We start from the raw sequence: 26,633 nt of genomic DNA, 5'->3' as shown, positions 1-26,633 counted from the left end.
ACACCAAAAAAAACAGGAGTGGGAACTGTCCATCTCCCACCTCCCCTTTCTTCTTGGTTCCAACTTGTTCTGGTTTCGGCTGGGATAGAGTTAATTTTCTTCCTAGTAGCTGGTATAGTGCTGGATTAAGTAGGAGAACAATGTTGATAACACACTGATGTTTTTAGTTGTTGCTAAGTAGTGTTTATACTAAGTCAAGGATTTTTCAGCTTCTCATGCCCAGCCAGCAAGAAGGCTGGAGGGGCACAAGAAGCTGGGAGGGGACACAGCCAGGACAGCTGACCCAAACTGGCCAAAGGAATATTCCATACCATATGACATCATGCCCAATATATAAACTGCGGGGAGTTGGCCGGGAGGGGCAGATCGCTGCTTGGGAATTAACTGGGCATCGGTCGGCGAGTGGTGAGCAATTGCGTTGTGCATCACTTGTTTTGTATATTCTAATTCTTTTAGTATTACTACTGTCATATTGTTATCATCATTTTTCCTTCCTTTCTGTCCTATTAAACTGTCTTTATCTCAACGCACGAGGTTTGTTTTTTGAGTTTTTTTTATTCTCTCCCCCATCTCACTGGGTGGGGGGAGTGAGAGAGCGGTTGTGTGGTGCTTAGTTGCCGGCTGGGGTTAAACCACTGGGGTTAAACCACGACACAACTACATTGTCCCTGTCCTGCCCCTTCTGGTAGTTCATGGACACAGCAGTAAGCCAATTCACCTTTCTAACTAAGTAGAAAAGTATTCATGTGAACTGTTCCCTTTTTCTTTTGGTCAAGTTATGCAAGATGAATTAACTTACCTTAGGGCCCAGCAAGCAGCAGATAATGCAAAGCAGGGGAGGTCAGAGATGTGGTAGTAGGGAAATAAGCCTCCCCTGTCCCCAGCAAGTAGTTAAGACTGAATCAAGCTAGGATGAAATTTCACCCTCATAGCCCAAGTCCAATGCAACTTAAGCACGTTTAAATTCTGGCATAAATTCAGCCATGTGGTTAGCTACTTCACAGAGTTGGTTTGGATGAAGACTAAGTGTAATTAATTTTCAGCCAAATCAAATCTTTGAACCATCTCACTCAGTGCCACTCCAAGGAAAAGAACAGAACACTAAGTACCAGGACACCCTGAGCGTGGATTAGTTTATGCTGTCTTGGAATTGTACTTGCAGAGGGTCAAGGCATGACAAAATGGAGCAGGCAAGGTAACATTGCACCTGCATTCAGGAGTAGAACATACTCTCAAAATCCAAGATCATAATCATCAGACTTTAGTCTAAGTTTACAAACTGCATAAAAAAGGAAGAGAAGCGAGGAACTACAGGTCTGGGGAGATGTGGAGTAAGGTGCAAGAAAGGACTCAGGAAGGGAAGGCAAACAAGGAGAAGGAAGATTTCAAAACTAACTTGAGTGGGTATCTGCACTGTACTCTGGGAGACATCTTCCAGCACCAGCAGTACATTTCCCCATCTCTCTCTCTCTCTCTCTCTCTGCATGCGTTGAGAGAGAGATATCCCCAATACTCAGAAATTGTTGATTCCTTGTCCACATTACTAATAAGAAGTTTAGTGTTGATATTTGCCCAGAATTTTAGCAGTTAAAGAGTATTTCATGGTTCCTCTCCCACTCTCCTATAGACTTTCTTCTTACGGAAACTGGAAAATCAATCTTTGGAAATGAAGCAATGCAAACAAGAATCCTTAGAATCCTTCCAAATACTACACTTACAAAAATTATTATTTTGATGCTATGTCAATGTATGTCATAATACTAGTTTCCATAGACATTATAACCTTGGCTTTCATAGTACTGCATTCACACAGCTTTTAAAAAAAGAATATGCATTAAACAAGCAAACAAAAAAGGTTGAGTTGTTTTGGAAAATTTTATGCTGCAACCTGTAAAAAAGAAACCAAAAGGGCTATCTGTTTAGAGTGTAAGACACTCTTCTTTCTTCTCTCTCTTTTTTCCAGTAGATACTAAGTAGACTGTCCACCCACAACTGAAGGTTGGAAAAGATTCGTGTAATTCTGCAATACTGACGACCAGTTGATCAACTCATGTTCTGGTGAAAACAGCCATCCAACAACTCTTGTACTCATAAAGACATTTTTGTTGTTTTTAATTTGTCTGACATATGGGTTGCTTTTTCAGATGCTTAAAAGTGGAGTCCAGTTAGCACAAAAATTTTAAAGTTAAAATCCGTTTCAGGCATTTTATTGTGACCAATGTATCCAGGGGACTTTACTATGTTCCCTAAATAGTCAGAGTTAGAAATACAAAACCCTAATTTGTTAACTTACATGAGAAGTACTGATGTGAAGTCAGTGCCACTTTACCAGTGGCAACCATATTTTTTTTTCCTGAGACCACTGAGATTCAAAAGATAGAGTAGTAGTGCTTACACAGCAGACTCAAGTGACTTACAAATGTCACTGGAAAATAGACAGTTACAGAAAGTTACAAAAATAAGAACTCTGAGTGTTTATAAAAATCATCTTCACGCATTTTGCTTCAGAGCCTATGCTCCCCAGACAATCAATTGCACTTCCAGTTCCTTAGCATTCGAGCTGAAAGCTGACTTCTTTTCACAAGCATGCACAGAGCCCAGAACCACTATCTAAGTACTCTGATCAGAAGCCTAAAATTACATTCCTTGAGTATTCCTTTCAGGGTTTAACTTCTGCCAGTTGACTAATGTAACTGATGCTTGAGCCCCCAAAGAACGTCACAAATGCCATTAATCACTACCTCCCGTGGTTTATGAGCACTATATTTAAAAAAAACCAATGACTGCAGAACAAAGGGTCCTCAAAAATTCTAGATTATTTTATTTTGCATCATTTAAAAAGTCAGGAAACAAAACTGAAAGGAATGACTGGGAACATTTAAATTACAGAAGCAATGTTTACAAAAGGTCCAAACACTAGTAAGAGTCAAACTTTTGTAATAACTAACCTTAGTATTAGAGTATAAAAAAAATACAGATGTTGTATCCCCTTCTGTGATGAAAGCACCTACATGCAGCTTTACAATCCATCAATTTCTTGATACCATTACCACCACCTTCACACTGATGAAGTATTTGCCTAGGAGAGCACAGCCAGGGTCCTGCTGAAGCAGATGCAATACTTCTGTGATAATGGACTACCTCTGAATAAACCAAGTTCTTCTCTTTATCAACTCAGTTTAGGTGAAACTGCTAGTTAAAGCTGCACTTAAGGAAGCACATTGGGAATGTACTCTTTGAAGAAAGCATATGCAGGGAACTGTGGTCATACAGAGCAGGAAGTCTGAATTTTCTCAGAAGTTTAGACACACCCTACAGCTACAAGGATTCTATAGGGATATTTAAAATCATTGTTCTCTTGATGCTGTTTATGATTATGAAATATTTACAGCCCATACGTTTGTTGAAATAATATTTTATATCATCCTAAACGAGTATTAAATACATAATCATTTTTGTACATAAAAAGAATTGATACCTCTCCTATTACAAATACAACAGAAATTATAAAAACTGAGATGCCAGTAACAAAACACACATTAATAAGTGAGCTGAATTCCTTTTGACTGACCCCATGCATTGGCAGAAAACATCCAGCCTCTCGGATCAGTATCGGGAACATTCAGTCACTCTTAGCTGTATTAAGGCCTTGCACAAAGAATGAGGAGACAGCAGCATAAAATGAAATAAATTGTTAATTTCATCACAACTCCAGAGTTTAAAATAAAACTCTTATTACTGAACCAAGAGGAGGAAAAATAATTTTCCTCATACAAGGTAACTAGACTTCTCTCAAAGCAACAAGTTCCTTCTCATTAAAATTTTCTCTTCCCAAACACTATTCTGAGCTCAGAGAAGATTCTGCGTTAGGTTAAACTATTTACTTTCCATTCAGAAGTGTCATTTCTCTTGCTTCCAAAATGAACATTAAATTACCTCCAGAAAGGAATTAAAGCATGAGATAGCATGATTGAGTTATAGTGGCTTAACAAGCTTCTTCAATGGCTTAGAACTTGGCCACATCTTAAGGATGCGCCAAAAGGCACATTGGCCCTGACACAAAGGCTATTCTTCCCCAGCCAAATTTCAAGGTTCTGTTCTAACACACAAAGAAATTACAGAAAAGCCGGCCAACATTTTTTTTTTAAATGTTGAGAAATGGTGCTTTCTTCCTTTGCCTTGTTCTTGAGAACTGTTGTGAGAGCTTGAATGAAATCTAAAATGGAAACAAGATCAGCCAGTGGTCCACATCTGCCAGGGAAAATTTCAACCCAAAAATAAACTATGAAGTTAGAGGTGCCGAAGGTATGTTCTTCCAGGAAAAAATGAGACTACTTATGGAGAGCTAGTGCCACTAGACCTTCCATAATATCAGAAACATTACAGATAGAGGAAGTGGGGAAGGGGAATCTTGTATACAAAGTGGGGGTAATGCTCTGATACAGAAAGTGTGAATAACGCCCTACATAGAGTAGAATTAATGACAAGATAAAAGATAAAAGTGTTCCCAAGTCTCTAAAAACAGGGGGTGGAGGAGGTGGGGGAGGTGTTTTGTATTGTGTTGTTTTTTTAATTCCTGTAAACTGGTAATGAAATTTTGCTTTTAATATCCATTCAATTCCACCAGAAAATATCTGTGCACCAATTCATCATTTCTTACCTGTGTTCCCATCTCCACTTTCCATTGATGGTTTACTGGTTTCTGACGGATTGTTCATTCTTGAGTCTGCATTAAAACAGAAATATAGATAAACTAATACAGCAAAAAAATCCCAAATCTATTCATACCTTCTTGTGCAAAGGAAGTACAGAACATCAGGAATTTGATATGTACTTTACCCTCATTCAGATTATAACACAAAAAGAATGATCAGAAGCAGAACACAATACTGAACCTTCCAGATAAATATTGTTTCAAAATTTTGTACGTCATTATTCCCATACGTGAAAACATGGCGTTAAGGGAATAAAAGACAGCATGCTGGAGAGCAAAGATAGGTAGGAACTTAATTTTCAGTACAAAGAAAGTCATAGAAGCGGGGGGGGGGGGGGGGGGGGGGGGGGGGGGGGGGGGGGGCAATAAAGGAATAAACAATGAGTACATCAAGATTCAAAAAAAATTAAGTTTGACCACCATGGCCTACATTACTCTTGTGTTGTTTTTTCCCCGCTCCATAAGAGAAAGGAAATTCAGTCATTATAATTAAATAGATGCCACTTTTCTAATACTGCGTTTTTATTTAACAGGAATGTCACTGATATGAAGTTACTTTATATTTCCTATATATTCATGCAAAACCATACAAATACAAAATAAGTCCTCTTCCTTCTCCCTCTGGATTAATCTATTGAAAATTCTGCTCTTGGTTTCAAAGCTTCTCAGCTGAATATAGTGCAATGCAGAGGGCCTCTCCAGATGGCAGACAGAGAATATAGTTTCTTTATATAGGAATCTATACAGATGTTCTGTGTGCAGCATCAGCTCTCCAGCTTACTACCTCCTCATTCCTTGCTACCGACCTCACTGTGCCACATTATCACAAACCAAAATTACAAAAAGAATCTCATGACAGGCCAGTTCATAAAATGAAGCGTAAGCAAATCCTTAAGCACATTCTTCCATTCCCACCACCAGCTAAATGCAAGTTCAACGAGCTTAAAATGAACCCTTTACTCCAGTATATTCTCTTGCTAGGTGCTTAAAAGGTTACCTCTGTCATGTATTTTCATCAAAGCAGTGATTTCCAAAACACCAACGGGCTGAAGAAGAATACAGTAACAGTATTGACTGCTGCATCTTTCCCCCAGATATTTCCAAGAATGCCCAGATACTTCACTGCTTGGCAGTCTGAGAGTTGGAAATGAGAAGCTGGACTATTGCCATGTACTATCACCTGCTACCGCCCAGAGAGACCCGTGCCACCCTCAGGCTATCAGAACCAGGGGCAACAGCAGCAGAGGAACACAAGCACAAGCCAGGAGGAACAAAGCACATGGACAGGGCCTGAATGAAAATAGGAGTCACGATGAAGCCTGGCTGGGAGTGCAGGGTGGGAAGAAGAGGGAACTAGTTAGAAATGCAGCATGTGTGAGAGAAAAGGTAAGATATCACCCTTGGAAAAACTCCAATAAGCAGTTAGGAAACACAATTTAAGACGTGTCAATATTTTTAAATGAATGTAATTTTCCACGTAAACAACTGCTGCAGTTGAACCCAGTAGGGCCTAGAAAACCCAGAGGACTGTAACAAACAGGAATCTTCCCCCGACAAGTCAGCTCAACCTCTCCAGAGCTCAACCCTTCTCAGAAAGTTCCTATGCCTATATCTTTCAAATGTCAGCCATATGTAAAAGAGATCTGAACTATCAATGTTAATCTTAGTATAAAGGCAGACATGTGTTAAACTGCTTTTTGAAAGGGGGAGTGAGTGAGGAGAAACTTTCCAGCTGAGCGCTGCTGGCCCACACTTCAGCAAAAGGCTGCAAGTTTTGCCCCATTTTTCACAACCTCTGCTTAGCAGATTCAAACTACAAGTTCATAGTCTTGAAAGACAGAGCTCTGCATAGGTTGTAGATACAGAACCTATTGCTTCCTGGCTCCTTATTTTGTCATTTTCCACATTTTGATAGTATCATCCACACTCTAGAAACAGAACATGGGTTCCACTGACTGCACAGAAATGTTTGTTGTTGATGTGCCCCTCCCTGCTGATAGTCTGTGTGTGAAACAAATACAAAGTATGTTTCTATATAGAAGTTGCATGTACCTTAAATTGAGTTTATTGTTGTGGCAACAGCACATTTATTTAAAGTGATTATAGGCAACATTCATTTGATAAACAGCATTAGTTCATTCCTGGACACACAGCTGGCTACTGAAATTAGTTTAGGTTCAGAGAACACTGAGTGGGAGACTTCACTTTGGACACAGAGAGTCCTCATCCAACAGGAAAATGAGCAAACAGGGCTTAAAAGTCCAATACATCAGGTTGTGGAAACTAGGCTAACTCATGAGGCTATTGGACATAGGATGTATTTTTTAAGCCCAGAGCACAAGGATAGCCTGAACTCATGATAGCACTGACCACAGAAGGGAAGAACACAGGCTGAGAAGATCATCTCTCAATAACATGGGATCCATTCACTGAACCACTTCAGAAAGCTCTTGCAAGAAAAACAACACAGGGCCTCCTGTGCTAGTTTGTTGCAGAAACTGAAGTATTAGAGCCACAGTGCAGGATACTAATGGTAGCATAAACAAGCTAAACCCAGAGGGGGGACACAACTGTCCTGTGCACAGAACTCCAAGCAACGTAGTGACTGCTCCCTCTGTGTGAGGGAGCATAGGCTCATACAACAAACCTTCCTGCATGACCAGTAAGTTTGCTCAGGACAAAGTTATAACTGTACAGACCTCCTTTCATAAAGCAACTAAGACATGTTTTTCTATCAGGCTATGCTGCAAAATAAATCCTTTTAAAAAAGGTTTTCAGTGTTTCCTCGTACTAGACATACACATAAAGTTTACTCAACTATCAACAGCATGTCTAAATGAAGAATATTTTATTGTAAAGATTCATCCCTAACAAAGACTTCAAACATTGCTATTGCAAAAAGGCAAGTTGGATGAAGAAACATCTTTCTGGTACTGCTCAGGTTCAAAAGAAGGATAGCATCCATTATTTCACCAGCTGACTATTTCTTGTTCAATCTGTGGGCCTTCTGCATGTAAAGCATCAAGAACAATGCTGCTATTTCCATTGCAAATGGTATGACATACATCTGAAGCACAAAACTGCTACCAGCAAAACAGACACATATCTGCAGGATACTAAACCTATGGATTCATTATACATCAAATAAAGAGATTATTTGGTTTATACATGCTCATATGATTTCTGCTTTAAAGTTAAAAGAATAAACAAATGAATTGGGCTAAAAAACCCAAACCATAATGCCCTCACCTTTTCTTTTTCCTTTAGATCTTACTCGGGTTTTAAATAAAGGCCCTGGGCTACAACTTCTGCCAACATTATCTAAAAACAAACTCCACAGAAGGAAGGATCGAAAGCAGCAGGTGCATGATTGAAATCAAACTCTCAGGAGCGAATACATTCAGTACTGCTACTCTGCTAGCAGGGCTGAGGGTGTCGCAAGGCAGTGCTGTGCCAGGCTTTCACACACCCTCAGTAACATTGCAAAAGGTATTCAGAAGAAAAAAGCAGCGGACACTGGACCAACTTGGAGTATTAGGGACTGTACATAGCTAGTAAAACACAGAAAATCTTAACACGGAATACATAATTAACTATTTCCTTTCACCCATTAAAGTGAAACTGCCTAATACTCCATCAGCACCAGCAAAAATGATTCATCGATGCATATGGAAAAACAAAAGTTCAATGTGAGTGAAAAACATGCCAACAATTCTTCAGAAATTCATTTTCAAAAAACCACTTCATATTCAGAAACAAATAGTCAGATGTCTGCTTTAAAATTTACCATCCAAAAATATATTCTCTTACTTTGACATGTAAGTTCTTACATGAACTTATGTAATGGAATCAAAAGAATAAGAAAAAAATAATCTATACATTGAGCTTTGCGGAAAGAGCCTTGAAAATAAATAAAACCTACTGTAAAATTGGGATGATCCATTATTATAAATAACTTTAAAAGACATGAAGAAGAAATTATGGCATGTCTGTTTTGCAGTCCTGATGGAATCTCAGCACAGGAAATACATTATCCTAGTAACCTTAGGCACAGCTTGCAACGGTATCAATGGCAACCACTGTGCACTCCACCTTATTTTCTATTACGCATGAAGAACCTTGCTATTGCATTAAAAATACACAGACATAATATACATTCTGTTGGGAAATGGCTCAATACAGCTACTAAATTCTTTGAGACTGGGACTCTCATTCATTTTAATGCTTTAAAATTCATAACACACAGATATGCAAGACAAGTCCAGTGTTTGTTAGAAGCCAAATGCTTCTCAGATTGAAATCCTAAAAGCAAAAGGTCTGTGTTAATATCATCCAAGCCTAGCAGCAAATCTCTCCAGTACAGAGGAAACGAATTCTCCTGGAGCGAGGAAAAGAAGAAAAAAAACAAACCATGTATTTCCCTGGTACAGATCTATCTATCTATCTACCAGGCAGCTACTTGCTGCCGAGTCACTGGTGAGCTTCAGCCTTACAAATACCTTCTCTAGCCTCTGCATATGTGATTAAGCCCCTATGCATAGTCAACCTCACAGCCTCTATTTCCATATTAAACGCTCATAAGAAAGAGCTGAGCTGGTACCCACCTAGAACGTAGTCGCTGCAGTCCAGCATTGCTGTGGTATCCTCTACAGGTTCAGATAGTCCAAGGAAAGGGAGAATGGCAATTTCTATCAAATCTACACTACTGCTCTCGACCGAATACGAAAGGGAGTGGGGAGGTGGGGGAAGAAATACAACTTCAGTTACACCATAGCAATCTTCAACTGAACGGGGAAACTTCAGTTGCTCTGTGGAGTTTTAGTCTCTCCTACTAGCTGTGTCTGACATTGTCAAGGCGACTGAAGCGTGAAAAGTTCCCCTTTTTGTAATAAAATAGAAACAAAGATTGCAGCTGGCAGTTTCCATAATGAAGCTTAATCAGTATGCGCCTGATTAGGGCCTTATGCAAATCTCCTCTCGTTAGCACAGCAGCCAGCACTTTGAAGTCCATGAACAATTCATTTGCAGAGTACACTGAAAGCGCTCCCTGCATAATTTAAATCACGGTATAAATATTTATCAGCTCATTTGCATATTAATTGGCAGTGCATGAAGGGAAAAATTATCTCCCGAGTGCCAGCATAATAATTAGGGAACAAAATGAATTTTCTTCCAATAGCTTGGCTTCTCAGCCCTAACTCAAGCACAGTACCACAGGGGAGCGGGAGGGGAAGAGACAGAGTTCTGTTCAAATGCCACTGAAATGACACGTACAAATTAGAAACAACTCTACGGACTTAAGCACCTTTAATCTTATTCCTGCTGGCAACAATAACTTCGGTAATAAAGGGGATTTGGAAAAAGCTTTCTACACAATCCAAATAATCCCACAAAAACAATTAGCAAGGTAGAAACTGAACACAAAGCTGTCAAACCGGTGCTTTCACACCTGCGTGGAGTTTTCCACATCCGAACATGAACTGTCACAAGAAGGTCCTGGGCAGGAAAGAAAGTACCACCAGGGCGAGGAAGTGGCACGATTCCCTTTAAATGGCTAAAGAGCTTGGTGATTCATTATCGGGTAATCCCTTTGCCACGGCCAACTTAACAGCAGTGGATACATCAAGTATTGTGTAACATTTGACACCCACTAATCTATCCCGAGTGAAATCAAAATAGATTTAGTCTTTTGCTTTCCTATGAATTCCAAGAAAAAAACAAAAATCTATTACTAATCCCTTCCACAAACATTCACAATATAGCTAAACAAAGCTTACTGCAGAGCTATGGTTTTTGAAAGGGGCACTTTACACCCTGGTTGCATCTTTGAACTACTTAGTGATAACCAGAACACACTTGCTGCTGTGACCACAAAGTACGCTGAAGGACTGGAGAACTGGGGAGAGGCTTTGGTCTGTGGAGGAATCAAACTTCTTTTCCAAAAGCAGTCCACAGAACTAAGTGTACTGACAAACTATGAGGCTAGATTAAACCATTTCAAATAGTACATTTACCACTCAAATACTAGTGTCCTAAACAGCAAGAACATTTATATAAAAATTCAAGTGTAATGTGGACATCACAACATTTAATATTCCATATTCTGATCAGGAAAAGATAATGTGATGATGCAGGTGAATACAGGGTTGAGCCACCCACTTCCAGATGTTAATGGGAATTTAAAGAGTAAGTTGTTTTTTTCTTTGTTTTTTCTTTAAAAAAAGCTAGCTGTACTTTTCTTCTCCTCATTTCTGAAGTGAATTCAAGCACTGCCTCTCCAAACAAGAGGGAGCGAGAGAAAAGGGACTTCTCAATCATCCAGTACTGACTGGAATTTATTTCCACGCTTGACCTCTTCTTCTGTTCAGGTTCATATCTCTACTTAACACAAGATGTTCCCTGCTATATATTTAACATGAGCGATCTACACTTGAAAAAGATTGCAAGAAGGGAAGGTGCTCCCAACTACAGGGAAAAAACTGCATGTACTGAATAGGTTTTCCTAATACCTTGTTTCCAACTTGGTTTTCTACTCATTCAGGTGTCCCACTGAGAACTGAGGCACATCTCCATGGTTCACAAACCTTCAGTAAACTTCCATACATGCTTCTGGAGTGCACTGGGAGATAATCCATTTGGTTCACCAGAAGTGTCTGGACACCAATGGTATAATAAGCCAAGCACTTCACAAAGCAAGTGCCAGCTTAAGTAGCGGCTGAGCTGAGGCAGCCAGTAGCACAGTAAGAGGACAGCAGTGTTATCTCTGGGATCCTTTTCAAATGAGTCTGTGTTGAGCTGGTTGAACACAGGTGCAGCATCAAAAGCGCACGACCGCAGGAAGTGACCGTTAAAAGCAGGCACGTGTGTAGTGATGGATGACTTGTATCAAACAACAGAGCAAGCAAACAGCAAATAAAGGCCAGGGAAGGACGTGCCTGAAGCAGCGTTAGCAAGTGTGCTGGTGGTATCACAGTGCTACTCGTTGTCCATACTATCAACATTGCATTGACAGCCTAAAAGGACAAGGCAGAAATTTTCTTCCTATTCCCGACTGTGCCAACCAATCTGCCTTACAAACACCAACCCCCACACAAACGTTCATTTGAACTGTAACTTGCACTAACCTGCTAATTGAAATAAACACTTAGACATTGACTTTTCAAACTAACATGGGGGGGGGGGGGGGGGAGAGAAAAAAGAAAAAAAAGAGTACCGTTCTTCCAGTGACCACTTCATTCTTTGACAACTTTATTATCTTCCCTTTTATCTAAGTTCTTAATTTTTGGCCAAAAAAACCCCTATTGTTTCATTCAGGCCATACTACTATCTATCTGGTAGGCTTCCAATGGAGGCCTGAAGACACAAGTAGGAGAAGGTTTGGGGAGGAACCGTGCATACCACCCTGCTTCAAAACCAATGGCGGAATATGCTAGTTTAACTTTCTGTTTAGGTTCTGCCACATCATTGGCCGTTCTTTTCTTTCTGGATTCTTACATTAAAAGTTACTTAACACCCTGAACCAAAGTCATACTTCTGGTACTCACATTTAAGCAAAATACCACTCTGAGCTTTGCACACAAAATTTCATTTTTCCTCCAAAGGCACCTCTAAGAGAAAGTGGTGCACCTTGTGATCATCAGTGCAAAAAACTCTCCACGTCCCGCGCAACTACGGACATCTCAAAAATTGTTTCTCGCCTCTTCACCCAATTCTACAATTCTTACGTTGATGATTTTTCCCCACATAATTCTATTCACACTTTTCCTTAAAACCAAAGGAACTAAGCCACTGACATGGAACCAGGTATGACAAAGGCAGATGTTCTTCAGTCAAACACTTCAGAGTCTGCAGATAAGGCTTCAGGAGACTCTTTCTTACCCCATTCTCTTCTTCTCCTCACTTTTTACGTATCTTCCATACCTTCCCATTTCAAATGAATGCTTTTGTTTCGCTGTTTGTCCCAACAATACATCACTTTATTTATTCAGTTTTAATGATTATAATTGATACTTTAATACCTTACTTTTTGGAAAGGGAACCTCATTTTCCCCTGCAGGTTATGCAACTGTTGGTTAGACTTCCTTTTCATTTTCTCTTTTATTTCTCCTCCTGGTTTTTTTCCCACTTATTATTCCCACTGACTGTAAACTCCACAAAATTATTCCCCAATGTCATCTATTGTAATTAAGTGTTATAGATAGTGAAAGTTGTTACAAACTAGGGGTAAAGGTTGTTTAAACCCTTATCTTCAGATGGTCAGTCGGTCTCTCTTCTTCTTTCTTTTTAAAAAACAAACAAACAAACGAGGCAGAATTAAAGAGATAAAGGGCAAAGTCATTATCAACATTATTTTATTCAACACCTTTATGGGGGAAAAGGATCTTCACTTTTATATAGATATGTTTCCATATATTAGTAAAATGTCATTTATGACATGCCCTCAATGACAGCTAGGAAATTTCTGCCACTAGCCGGCTCTGTGACAAGCGTGACCTTTGTAGACTTCGCGGGCGTGCTTTCTCATACAACATGGCAAGATTACCCAATAAGCCAACAACTCATTATTTCCCTTTTGAATGGTGTACTTGGAATGATACAGGGAAAGGAAATAAGGTATTAATTGCAACATATTACCATACTGCCTTCATCAGTGTACCAGTGTCTAGTATATTTCATCTTGAAGAACCACTGAAGAAGACTGGTCACCAAAGCTTTGAAAACAGTGCATGACTAAGCACAACGTCAATGAACACTGGCAACACTCTAAGTAAGGCTGCTTTCTATATGCCATGCCAGCCAAGACCATAGATACAGCGAGCCCTAAACTGACACTACACAGAGCTACTACATTTTAACTCAAGACATTTCCAACTCTCCATTTCACAAGCTAAATGAAACCTAATAAAAATTTCATCAAACAGAACTCCAATGTGCTATAAAAAAAAATTATAAAAATCACGTACTTCAACAAAATAAACTGTTATTAAAGTTGGCACAATCCTCTTAGAATAACTATGGACAGACAGACAGCAGCCTGTTCATAGTTAGGGCTGCAAAATAAGCTCTAATTTTAGCCACCACCTTTGACTTTGGCTAACAAAATTGATTTTATCTGAAAATTACTAAGTTTGCTCTGAAAGCCAAAGAGCAGTTGTCTGGAAAAGTCAAATAAAATTGGTCTGTTTTAGAATTACCAGTCATTATGCAATTGCTATGAGTTGGAATTTTAGTCTACATCTAATTTTACTTCTCCCACAAACTCAAATCATAACTATCCTTTCAAACTTTCTACTGCACAAAATGTCTTTAAAAATTCTTTTGTGTACCTTTTTTGAAGAAAATTAAGTATGCAGACAGCTAAGAAGGAATGCTAATTCATCTTATCAGCGCAGGACAGCAGATACTCATAAGCACCTGACACATTAATATAAAGGGGTTTGTTTGTGTTTTGTTGTGGTTTTTTTTTAAGTCTCACTTATTTTTGTCCACAGAAGGTAGCAACTATCATGGTTTAAGTCATTTTTTTATAGGAAGAAAACTGTGGTCATGACAAACTCACAGTATAATACCACCATAAGAGGAGGGGAAAAAAAGGGGGGGAGTGGCAGGAGGCGGGGGAGGAGAGAAAAGAAAATAAACACTCTTATTCAAAAATTACAGCATTATAGCTTTCACAAGCAAACTGAGCCTTATTTGAAACTCATGGCTAATTCTATTATTCTGGTGCATCATCTGAACAGTTTTGCCCTCCCCTTACTGCCTACAAGCCACAGCACATAAGAAAGGATCCATATTATATCTACATAAAAGTTTTTCTTTCATTCTGTTGAGTGTTTTCAAAAGCAAAGGATATAAATTCAGTGCGGTCAACCCTTGTTGTTCAAAACCACAACTTTGATCCATGAAACCGTCATAACATTTACTTAGAAATCATGGAATATTTTGAAGAGTAGCAAACGTTAGGTGTTTAAATCTCCTCATTTAAGCACTCATGTTTCACTCATACTATGTTTTCAAGGTTTTCATCACTATCTCATAATGGCTTGAGACTTTTTTTTTTTTTTTTTAATTTATTTATATGCACCAAACACTACATCATAGGCATTGACTCCAGGAACTTAACTCAAAAAAACAACCCAAAATGTCACACATTTGAAACCAAATTTGTGTTATTTAACTAGCATGTTGCATCTGCCATAGAGCTGTTGCACAGTAGCACTTTTTAGTATTTGCAGGAGGGCACTCACCTCCTTTCAATTTAACTAGAAGTTAGCATAGAAAATGAGCAAATCATGCTTTGATTCCACCACACTTGAGGTATGGTTCTATACCATTACATATTCATTGCTCTAGTAAACTTGAACATGAAAAGTAGTATCCAAATTTAAGTGGGATTTAAAAAACACAAAAAAAATTTTAAAATGTAAATATTTTAAGGGAGACACCTGTTTGAGTCTTTATCCACATATATGTGGGTCTCATCTTCCTTTAAAATTACTGGTTTGTCAAATCTGAAATACTTCACACTGACAAGTAGTGAACACCTGGAGCAGATGTATATTCTTTTATTAGTAAACACCTCTTATATTTTATTACTTCTACAAGATTTGCATGCCTCACACTGCTTTTCAAAAAAGTACTGCAGGACACAAAGTAGAGAAAGACTGAAATGAAGACTGATGTGAAGTTACATGAACAAAACACAAGGGAGGGCTGAAGAACACGATCAGTAAAACTTCAAAATTTATCAGAATAAGAAAAAAAAAGAAGCAATCTAAGGGCACAGGTCTATGTAACAGCAGTACCGAAACAAAAAAAAACAACCACCACCTTGAAAGCTTGCAAGCTTTTATGGGACGCTGCAGCTTGGGGCAGTTGGAAAACCTGGAGTACTGCCAAGTGCTAGCCACCATGAGGAGTGGGGTGACCCCAAACTTCCCCTGGCAGGGAACGCCAGCCCATGCTCATGTATCCCCTGCACCTAAAGTGATCATCTCTTACTAACCATGTGCTGGGATGACGTTTATGGGAATGTCTTCCACACATGCAGTGGCTACTGAAATTGCGCACACATTTGAATGGAAAAGGTAAACGCAGTTCATACTACCCAAACACCAAGCAATGAAGATGGCATAAATATTGCTAGTTTCAAATTGTTACTGCAATACACATTAAAAATACCAAATATTTGAGTAAAATAAATATTCTCTAATATGTAAATCACAACACAATTGATCTGACAACATATGAAGGCTACTTATGCCAAGCTCAAATATTGAACAGCAGTATTTGTTTTAGCAGTTTTATGACCTATTACATTTTGGAGACATCACCGTATGTGCATTCCAAAAGCATTAGATTTGCCTCCCCATGTCCACCCACATAACAAGGACAGGCCCTCAGAGCTTAAAAACATTATTTTTAAACTCACCTGTAAATCAAAACATAATGCCTTATGCAAACATGCTCTTTCTCCGTTCTCCACTTTGCCAAAGTAGTAATTACTAAGTCTAGCCTGATGAATAGGGGCTCTACAAAGAATAGACTAATTCAGTACATCACTTAGTCATACAATTCAGTTCAATTCAAATACCAGAGTCTCCACGCCACTTGTCATTAAATACACTATAGGTCACTCTCAAAATACATAAATCAAAGTCACAGGTTTAAGTTTATTATGATTTCTGCTGGAGCCAACTGGATATATCAAGATCAACAGCAGAGAGAGTATTTAGCTCTAGTTAGCATTAGAGCGTTTGACAAACAAATTGATAGAAAAAAGCACACGCAAAACCTCTACAGTTCATGGTATGAATCGAAGTTGCACTGCTGTTATCACTGTCCTTTGCAGAAACTGCTTTTGCTCTCTCTTCCTTAATAACTATCTCAAATCTGAAGGAGGATATTGCTTTAATGCCCTCAGCACACTGATCCAGACACTATTAACACCTGTAGGAACCACAAGACATGTCACGAGAATGCTTCTTTCTGAAGCTTAAATTATTTGATCTCAAAGAGGAAAAGGCCAAATTCCAGACAAGCTGCTTTGTATCTTACAAATTGAACAAAAAATTGCCAGATGCAAGATCTGAAGAAAGAAACGGAGTTATTCACACTGCAGACACTGATTCCATCCATCAGCACACCTATCCAAGTATCTATCATTTTGGATGGTCAGAGCTAATGTAAGACTGCATTTGCTATCAGTCAGAAAAAAATAAAAATACAAAGTTCCTGGGCACCTGGGTTTACGATAATTTAGGAACAGTAGAAAGTGAAAAACACAGCGTAACTACACATATAAAGTATTACCTACATGAGCTTTTCCAGGAAATGTTCACAAGCAGTTTCGTCTGTTTTAGCAGCTATGCTGTGCTAAAGCAGAAAAGGCATTGATTAGCTTTTCCAGGAAATAACCACAAGAACAGGTTTACTGAAGTGCATGCAGTATGACTACCACCTGTGGCTGTGTTTGCAGAGGATTTGCTGGGAAGACATCTACATTTTTTTTGCAGGCCCATGGACACACACCGCTGAAGACAGGAATGTCTTGTTTATTTCTCCAACAAACTGGAGCAGAGGCAAACTTTTCCGCACTGCCCCACTTTCTGTAACTTATTTTGATGGGAAGTGCTACGTTGACAGATACAGAATCCTCTCAAAAGAAATTCATGATCTAGTCACAAATTACAGGGTAAAAGAAGTCAACTGAAAAAATTAGGTCAAAAGGCCTAACAAAAGAATTTTAAAAAGCGATACTCAGAATACTTTAATTCTTAGTTGCCAATTCCTCAATAAAACACAAGTTTCATATGTGTGTATCTCACTGTTTTCACAGAGAAACAAAAAATTAAAAATAGGACACTTCATTTAGGACCCTAAATAAATGCATGTCAGTACTACGGCCATGGGCCATGAACGCTGAGTCAGCAAAAAGCCAGCAGGAGTGCCAGTAGCTGCAGCCCCGCTCATCCCCACTGCTACACTGCCTCCTCTCTGGTGCTGCCACATACAGAACTACACAGAGAATTAATCTGTGTTAAAATCACTCCAACTGCAAGGAGAAAAATACTAACCCAAATCTGTTTCTTAATCCAAGGGGAGAAATGTTTACCCTGTTGAAGCACAAAGGCAGCAAGGAGGCAGAAACAAACAACTGGGCAAGACTGTTTCAGCAGCAGTCCTACCTTAAAACTTTTACTGTCTACAGCTTAAATCCACTCGTATGTTACATATTCATCTTATGAACTCTATCACGCAACTTATGTGACAAATAGAAGAAATTAAAATCTCACAACAACTATTTATTTCCTCTTTGGACACTGACTCTCAGCCCTAATGCTGACAACTTGTATCAATTAGTATACTTACATATGCACACATCCCTCCAATTCCACTCTTGAGAATACTCTTTTTGATTTCTGGTCTCCTCACACACACCATTTTCATGCTCAAAAACGGAAATGTGATTCCTACACTGTAAGACTTAACTATATAATCACTTATTTTCATCAGATGTGTTGAAGGCGGCATTAGAACTACAAGGTTTTGAAAGGAAAGAAAATGGAGAGTGTTGAGAAACTAACAGAAGCAGCAGTAGAGTAACAGCTACAATTATACCAGTAAGTAGTTTCGCATAGACCTGGCTTAGAGCGCTAAACCCCAAATTCAAGGAATTGTTCAAAGAAGAATTTAAAAATAACTACTAACAACCCTATAATATCATAGTAGACCAAACTATAGCAGATAAAAAGTACACCTTATAAATGTCTGACGCATCTATATAAAAAGCCCATATGTTGGTCTACAGCATCATGACAGGCTGAAAACTTGAATCTTCAAGGGAGACCAAGGTTCTGGTGACATTACAATAGATCAGAACTGAAAATGTTTAAAGGACAGCCACCCATTAACCCTCAGAATTATTTTTTTATATATATATATTAACTTTATATGTTTTATATATAAACATATGTATTTTATATATATTTATACATACTTTGTGTTTTATATAAATATATAGTATATTATATACTGTATTATATGATATAAACTATATTATGTATAGTATATATAGTATGTTTTTATATATATAAAAATAAAAAAAAAAGTCCTGAGGTGATGATCTCAGATTTCTCAAAGCTTCTAGACCTACTATTCTGAAAACAGTTTGCATGTTCCTGTAAGTCATTCCTGCAGAAAGGTACCAAGGCAGTTTCTCCACCCAGTGGAAGAAATAGCATAAAGAGCAACTCAGCATACAGTGAGTGCTGTTATAATCACTTTTGTCCAGTCTTGGTCAAAAGGTAAGTTGATGTAGTGAGAATGAACAAGCAAGAAAGAAGTAAAGCACTTAAGTGCCAGGACACAATCATCCCCAAAAATCCAGCCACAAACAGCCTGAGAGCTGCCAGCTGACCACTGCTGCTAACTTGAATGAAAAGTGTTCCACAGCCTTCTTAGGAAGTCACAGTCACCACTGAAAGAAGAGTAATTCAGTATTCAGAAAAAAAAATGAAGCTAAGCTCTCCAACAACACTCAATATTGCACTGATATTTTAATATTGCACTGAGTTGAACTCACATGCCATTTTAAAAGAATGACCTGTATTCCACACTGCCTTCACAATCCCTCACCATCACAGAGAGATTGCTCATTAAAAATGCAGAGAAAGTTAACATATTCTCTGGGATTTAACTAAGTTAGAGGCAATAATACCAAAAAAATCCTCTGTGACATTACATTTCCAACAAGCCTTAACAACACGGGCAAAATGTATGAAAAAGGCTAAAAAATTCAGAACCCTGCATGAGTCTGCAAGAACCATGAATACGAGCAGCTTTTCCATCCAATGTGACAGTCTCAAAATGACAAGCCCTTTTTTGCCTGCCTACCAGCTCGTCTACACTCCTCTTTTCTTCTTTTGAATTTTCCCCAACTTAAATTGAATGCAAATAAGCCAGGTGTGGTCCCCAGAGCAGTAATCTGCAGATAGTCCCCACCGAGTTCCCATAGCAACTTGCACAGCTGGCCATGAGAAAGTGGCTGTATCTGCTTCATATTGGCTACAGAGTTTAAACACTCAGCAAGTGAAACACCAATTACAGCGTCTTGTAAAGGAAACATCTACTAAAAAGCACATCCATTTTTCCGTGATTAATACAGGAAAATAAAACTCTGGACATGCTCCTAGTTCAGCAACTGCTCAGCATGTAAAGTGAGTATCTGTTATTTACAGGAGGTGACGCCTGCAAAGGAAATGGCTTCTCTCTTCTGCTGCAAGGTACTGAAGTTAAGAAATGCTACACCATTTAGAAAATGCCTGTTGTTCTGTAAATCGCAATCAAGAATACACAGCTGAAAGAGAGAAGTCAGAAATCCAAATACAAATCCTTCTGGTCAAGTTATAAGACTTCCACAAGACAGTACCTCTCTGATAAGTGCTTTGTAACATTTTCAATTTTAATTGTACTCTTTCTGTATTGGCTTTCTAAGTCTCATTCTAAAAATCTGAAGTTACCCCGTGACTGACAAACAATTGTTAATCACGTACAAACCCTATCCTTTGCTCCTTACGTACAAACACGTATCCCACTCACTGCTTTCTGTGTCCTGCACACGTAGCTCACTGCTTTTGCCTACATCCAAGCCTGCAACTCTTCTCCTTTACGCTTCACCCCAGCCTTCTCACTGTGTCCCCTTCCATATCTGCTGGCTAAACAACAGGGAGAAGGCACTGGGGCTCATTTGGAACCGTGGGTGTACTGACTGGCCACAGGTACCTACTTGGTCAACTGACCAGATAAGCAATGCAGTTAAGGACTACACTTTCTCTGCTTTTCTTTTAGCATGGCCACAAACAGGACATCTCTCCTCTACTCAGACTGTGGTTTCAAGTAATAACAGCCCTACGGGCTTAAGGAAAAGGGCCTGTGTATCCCAGCTAATATCCTATAGCTAGCCGAGAAGCAGGAACCAAAAGCTGATGCTTAGGCAAGAGCACAGGAACACAGAAGATACATAAGACACCCCACCCCACCCCACCCCTCCCCAAAATTACAACTCAAAGACTTTTTGGGGCAGAGGATATTGATAAACACTAAGTAACTCTCAACAGATTTTTCTCTCCCATGAATCTGCATCAATATCCTTTTGAACCCCTGTAAACTTTTAGGAGCCAGCCTGCAGCAAGGAGTCCCATGGCTTAAGTATACATTGAAGAACATTCTTTTTTATTTTGTTTTGAATCTATCTTCTTCTGTAGCACTACTTCAATTTGCCCTATTTCTTGCACAAAAAGAGACTGTGAACTGTAAGCCTCTGTTCACCTCTCCATGATACTTCACTGACTTCTGCCATATACCCCCTTAGCTCTATCTTTTCTAGGATGATAATCTCTAGCCTACACAGTTGTTCATAAAAAGTGTGAATGGCTTCCGTACAATGATTCCTAATGCTGCTTTTCTACATCTTTTTCAAGTAGTGAGAGAAGAGCTGCACAGTACAGTACCCAGGAGAAAGAAGCAGTAATGGATTGTGGCACAATGCTATTTTTTCTTATATTGCTTTGCACTCTGTTCTTTTCCTGGTACGTCCTAGCATTTGATTTGCTTTTTGACTACTTGTTGAGCGTGAAAATACAGTAGATATTTCCATGAAAAATCATAACATGAAAGATCTCATACCTGGAGCATTAAGAGTGCCTACGCTACTGCACATAAAGTCAGGATCTTATCTCTAACTTATTCACCAGTTTCAGGAAAACTACAGGAGCTTAGCATCATTGAAATACCATAATTTGTTCAATTTGGTTAAAACTGGCCAACTGTTTATGAGGGAGAGCAGAAAGGAAAAGTCAGACAGAAACGACACAAACCTCTCTTTCCTTATGAAATCTGGCTAATATAAAAATAACAACATGATGCTTATCTGTTTCCAAAAGAGCAGGCGGTTGATAAGAAATAGACTCAGTATCAGTCAGTTCTGTTTGTGCTGACTTTACAAAATGCCTGTCCTTGTACTTGGCTTAACCATCTCTCTGCAAGCGATCCCTATTTTTCAAGGAGGGCAAGGCAAGCTTACCCAGGAACATTCAGCATCTAACTACGCAAGAGGCCACCATTATGCTAGCTATCTCATATGAGAATATACATTTATGTATGAAAAGGGAAATATAAGCAAACAGGAGCAGTTTAATGTGCATATTGGAAGTTAGCTATAAATTTTATTCATCCATCAACATATGTAAGACATTGTACACCTGTGAGCTTTATCCATTATCCCACCTGTGGGAACTAGCCTTAATCCATTGCTAACTTGAATGCTGCTCATTTGCTTAAGTAGTTTTAGTTTTCTTCTGTACCCTTTCTGCATTCCCTTCCAAATTTCTTTTCAGACTAATCAGCAGCACTTCAAAGAAACAGCTGAGCTGGTGGCATTAGAATGACCAGGGAGACACATAAAGCTTTAACAGGGTACAACCACTGAGCAACTGAAACATGCCATTTAGTGTTAAAAATGATGACTGTAAGCCCACTCAGTTGGGGGGGGGATCACAATTCATTAGAAGGAAAAAAAAAAATTAGTATTCCCCTATACGCCTGGCATAATTTGCACTTTAAGAACGACACCATATTAACATTAACAGTCCATCATATGTTAATAAAAGCCAAAGAATTAAAACCTGAAGGCTCTTGGTCTGTATGGCAAGCAATAGGTTTACACAATTTACAGAAAGAAATGAAATGGACATACAGGTGGCAGAGTCTGGAATTTGAGGAGCTGAAAAATGAAGAGATTTTACACTGGAAGTGAAAATGTCATTCTGAAAGAATTTCAAGTGTAGTACCAGCTAATACTGGTATAACAAATAAATATGTAATGTCAGGTGTTAAGGAGGAGACACTCCAAATGCAAATATGCATGTGCGTGTGCACACACACACACTCTCACTCATATGTATCTTTTATACCAACAAAGAGGCAGGTTTTGTACATCTCAAAAATACAGAAGATTTAAGCACATATTGATTCTGTCCTCTACAGATCTTATCTCTGCTGTAGTTTCTATTCATGACAGTTGATGCATGCTGAGGACAAACTTGCAATGAAATTGCCCACACATAATTAGAATGTCATTTGGCCAGATCAGCACTAACCCTACACATGGTACTTGCTTATAAACTTCTTAAATGGCGGATGGAGGGAAAGGGAGAAGGTAACAGGGAGGAGTGAAGGTTTTGACTTTTGAAGAGACTTGGAGCTGAGCATAGCATTTCTGTAATAAAAGGAGGCTGTTAAGCTCTCCTGTGTAACTCAGGGCTCAACTTCCAGGTGATGGATTAGATTAAAAACACTGCATTCTGATTAACACACTCCAAGAGATGGAGCTATACCATTTTCTTAGCTTCAGCTGTTAACTTGAAGTCCCTTTTTTATAAGTATAAGGCATGCTTTAAGACTGAAATCACCTGGGATCAGTTTCCAGCAACTGGATCTTGTTATGCACCTTCAGCTGGTTAAAGAGGCTTCCTTAAATAGAAGTCTCCTTATGTACTGTCAACAAGTCACTGTTCACTCGGTCCAATTTGGTTTAACCAAAGATTCTGAATTTTAAACTCAGTTTGACAGGCTTTTCACACTCTGTATCCATCATGACTCTTATCAGAAACATCTTTGGCTTTGTTAGCAACCCTTCTGATGTTACAAATTTCCTAGTAGCACCATGAGGTTAGTCTCAACTGTATTTATAATTCAAGTATTGTAATTGTTATCATAGGTACAGTTTCACTCCAAAAGCCATTTCCAGATTGTAATTCATCACAATTCAATTCATTTTTAGAGTCCATGTGTTTCAGAGCACAGGCTCCTCTTCTAAAAGTGGAATCTACATCTCTTTTGCTAGATGTTTAGCAGACACTGTATTTGGCTAAATTAAAATACATGGTTCATTTCCTAGAAAAACTGGTGAATCTTAGATCCCTTTGTAGTAACTGATCTGATAGTTGCAACTCCACCAATCTTTGCATCCTCTGAAAACTTTACCAACAAAGTTTCCATATTTCTTCCTGATCACTGGCAGATACAGAAGAGTACTTGCTGAAGAAAAAGACACACCTAGTAGATTTTGACATTCCATTAACAACTATATTGAGATTTTTCAGTTAGCCTGTCCTTAATCCTTTTAGTATGTGTTACTATTGATTTTGTATCACTTAAATTTGGTAATCAATGAAGTAAGCCATTCTAAATCAGATACATTATAAAAGAGTGCATTTTATCAATACAACTACAAAACAAAGCTTTAATCTTAACAAGAACTGAAAAAGCTTACAGCAAATTCATCTGAAAAGACTTTCTCTCCTACCCGGAAAATTGTATAAATTGACATTAGATTATTTTTATTGACCAAAAATTGTCTATCAGCAAATAAAATTATCTAGTCACTCAAGTAAGTGCAACTGGCATCTAGCTTTTGAAATAAACCTGACCCATTTTTTCACATTACTGACTCACTCATTTTTCCACCCCCTCTCTGCAGCTTCCTTGGCTACTTAAGATTTACTGACATGAACAAATACATAACATCAACAAATTAGAGAGATTCCTTTCCAGTCATCATAAGTTACTAAATGCAAGCTGCCTCATTGTCCTGGTTTCAGCTGGGACAGAGTTAATTTTCTTCTTAGTAGCTGGTACAGTGCTGTGTTTTGGATTTAGTGTGAGAACAATGTTGATAACACTCTGATGTTTTTAGTTGTTGCTAAGTAGTGTTTATACTAAGTCAAGGATTTTTCAGTTTCCCATGCTCTGCCAGCAAGCAGGTGTACAAGGAGCTGGGAGGGAGCATGGCCCAGACAGCTGACCCCAACTAGCCAAAGGGATATTCCATACCAGGGAACGTCATGCTCAGTATATAAACTGGGGGGAGTTGGCTGGGAGGAGCAGATCGCTGCGTGGGCATCGGTCAGCAGGTGGTGAGCAACTGCATTGTGCATTACTTGTCTTTTTCTTGGGTTTTATTTCTCCCTCTCTCTCTTTTTTTTTGTTATATTCCTTTTCATTACTATTATTATTATATTTTACTATTATTGTTATTATTATATTTTGTTTTACTTTAGTTATTAAACTGTTCTTATCTCAACCCACGAGTTTTACTTCTTTTTTTCGATTCTCCTCCCCGTCCCACTGGGAGGGGGGAGGAGTGAGCAAGCGGCTGTGTGGTGCTTAGTTGCTGGCTGGGGTTAAACCATGACACTCATCCTGCAAATTTTAGAAATCCAACTCATACAATCTCAAGCATTCCTCTCCCTCCACATTTACTTTGAGAACGGCATTTTCTCTCCATTTTCAGGAAACACGTAAGGCCACTCAAAAGCAGGTAAGTATCCAACCAAGTTCAAAGACTGCATTCTCACTTGTGACCCTGATGTTACAGCGTTAAGAACATGTATGACACTTTCCTGATGAGGAAACAAGGTAGTTTTCAGTCATGCCAGCTCAACTCAGTAAGCTTGGGGGGGACAGAGGATCCCTTAAAACAGGTTAAGAAGTGTGCAAACATGCTAGTGATCCATGTCAGAACGTAGGCTCTCACCGTTGCACGTTTCAAAAAGTGCCTGTGGACTACAGCTCCATGGGCTGGTCAGTCAACCTAACAGCTGGCTCCCACCAAAACGGCAGGTGGGGTGGGGGTGGAAATCTCACCATTTCCTCTTTTTTGGGGGGTTGGTGTGTTTTTTTGGCACTGCTTTATCAGGCCACAGAGGTGTTTAACTAGCACAAGAAGTTGCTAAGAGAGAAGCAGGGGGAGAGATGCTGCTTCTTTCAACAGCAAGCTGCTATGGTGGTTCACTTTGCCTCATGAAATCCTATCTGCAGAAATATTCATCCTTCATCATACAATCATAATCATATAACAAGTGTTATATGTAAATTTCACAATGGGGGCACTTATTGGCATTGCTTGAGCTTTATCAGCTTGCTAAATACCATCATGAAAAATAGATTAGGGTATTGTTCCAAACAATTCCTTGTGTACTTGTATTCCAATAGCTTGAGAAAGGTAGATACTGTAATTCTACACAACTACATCAGACAATGCTTCCCAAACCATGCTACTGCCTGTCCTCCTTATAGGCTAACCAGGACATAACCACCTTGGAGAGAAAACACAGACTGCTATTTCAGAAGGAGAGACAGTGAGCAAACTGATGAAACTGTAGCTGGGACTCCTGGTCTCCCAAGCCAGCAGAAAGATACTGAAGACCAGACCCTCATTTGGACTCCTCTTTGGCTCACAGGGAAGGGGAAAGCCATGTAAAGTATTTACTATGTTTATTTTTCAACAATTTTTTTTTTTTAAATCTATAGCATCCTTTTAAATAGCAGAGTATGACCACTTACTTGTCTGTTAAACACCTTTTGTTGATGGAAAGTAGACACCAGGTAGCAGAGGTACAATTTAAATGAGTCACCATCACTGCGTTTATTCTTTGATTTCCCTCATTTTTATACTATTTTAAAAATATCAGCCATCAGCATTTGTGCATTTCACTGAGATCTGTTCTCTCAGAGATTATTTGGCTGGAATAGTCAACAGGTAGACTCCAGGATCGGGAAGCCCCTTCAAATAGTATTGCTTGCAATTCCTCTTTCAGATTTTACTTCACTGTGCGAGTTGGGAATCTTACAGCATTACTTCAGCTTACAGATAATCTATCCTACCTGCACAATGAATCATCAGTTTGACTATTAAATTAACAGTCAAATTAATAATTAATTTCTTAGGTTTTTGTCCTGCCTAATTACAGACACATACGTATCATATTAAGGGCCCTTTTTATTGCTGCTGAGCTCACCTTATTTGTTTTTAATACCAATTTTTACTAATAGGTTTTTATTACATTATCACACTTGA

At 38.8% G+C, this 26,633-nt stretch overlaps 1 protein-coding gene across 3 annotated transcripts in view; it reads right to left on the bottom strand.

Annotated features, from left to right (window-relative positions):
- POU2F1 (POU class 2 homeobox 1) overlaps nt 1-26,633 on the bottom strand; it is an 83,710-nt gene that overhangs the window by 41,404 nt on the left and 15,673 nt on the right. Inside the window, exons 1-2 of one of the 3 annotated variants that reach the window (XM_050915693.1) lie at nt 9,319-9,346; nt 4,661-4,726 (exon numbers count right to left, since the gene is read on the bottom strand). In XM_050915693.1, the coding sequence (XP_050771650.1) occupies nt 4,661-4,726; nt 9,319-9,346 (94 nt within the window). Of the gene's footprint in view, nt 1-4,660; nt 4,727-9,318; nt 9,347-26,633 lie in introns of those variants that run through there. The other 2 variants (XM_050915702.1, XM_050915710.1) reach the window with 2 other exon arrangements.

This window comes from Gymnogyps californianus, chromosome 1, assembly GCF_018139145.2.
Source record: "Gymnogyps californianus isolate 813 chromosome 1, ASM1813914v2, whole genome shotgun sequence".
NCBI classification, from domain to species: Eukaryota; Metazoa; Chordata; class Aves; order Accipitriformes; family Cathartidae; genus Gymnogyps; species Gymnogyps californianus.
This window is presented reverse-complemented; position numbering and strand designations above follow the sequence as displayed.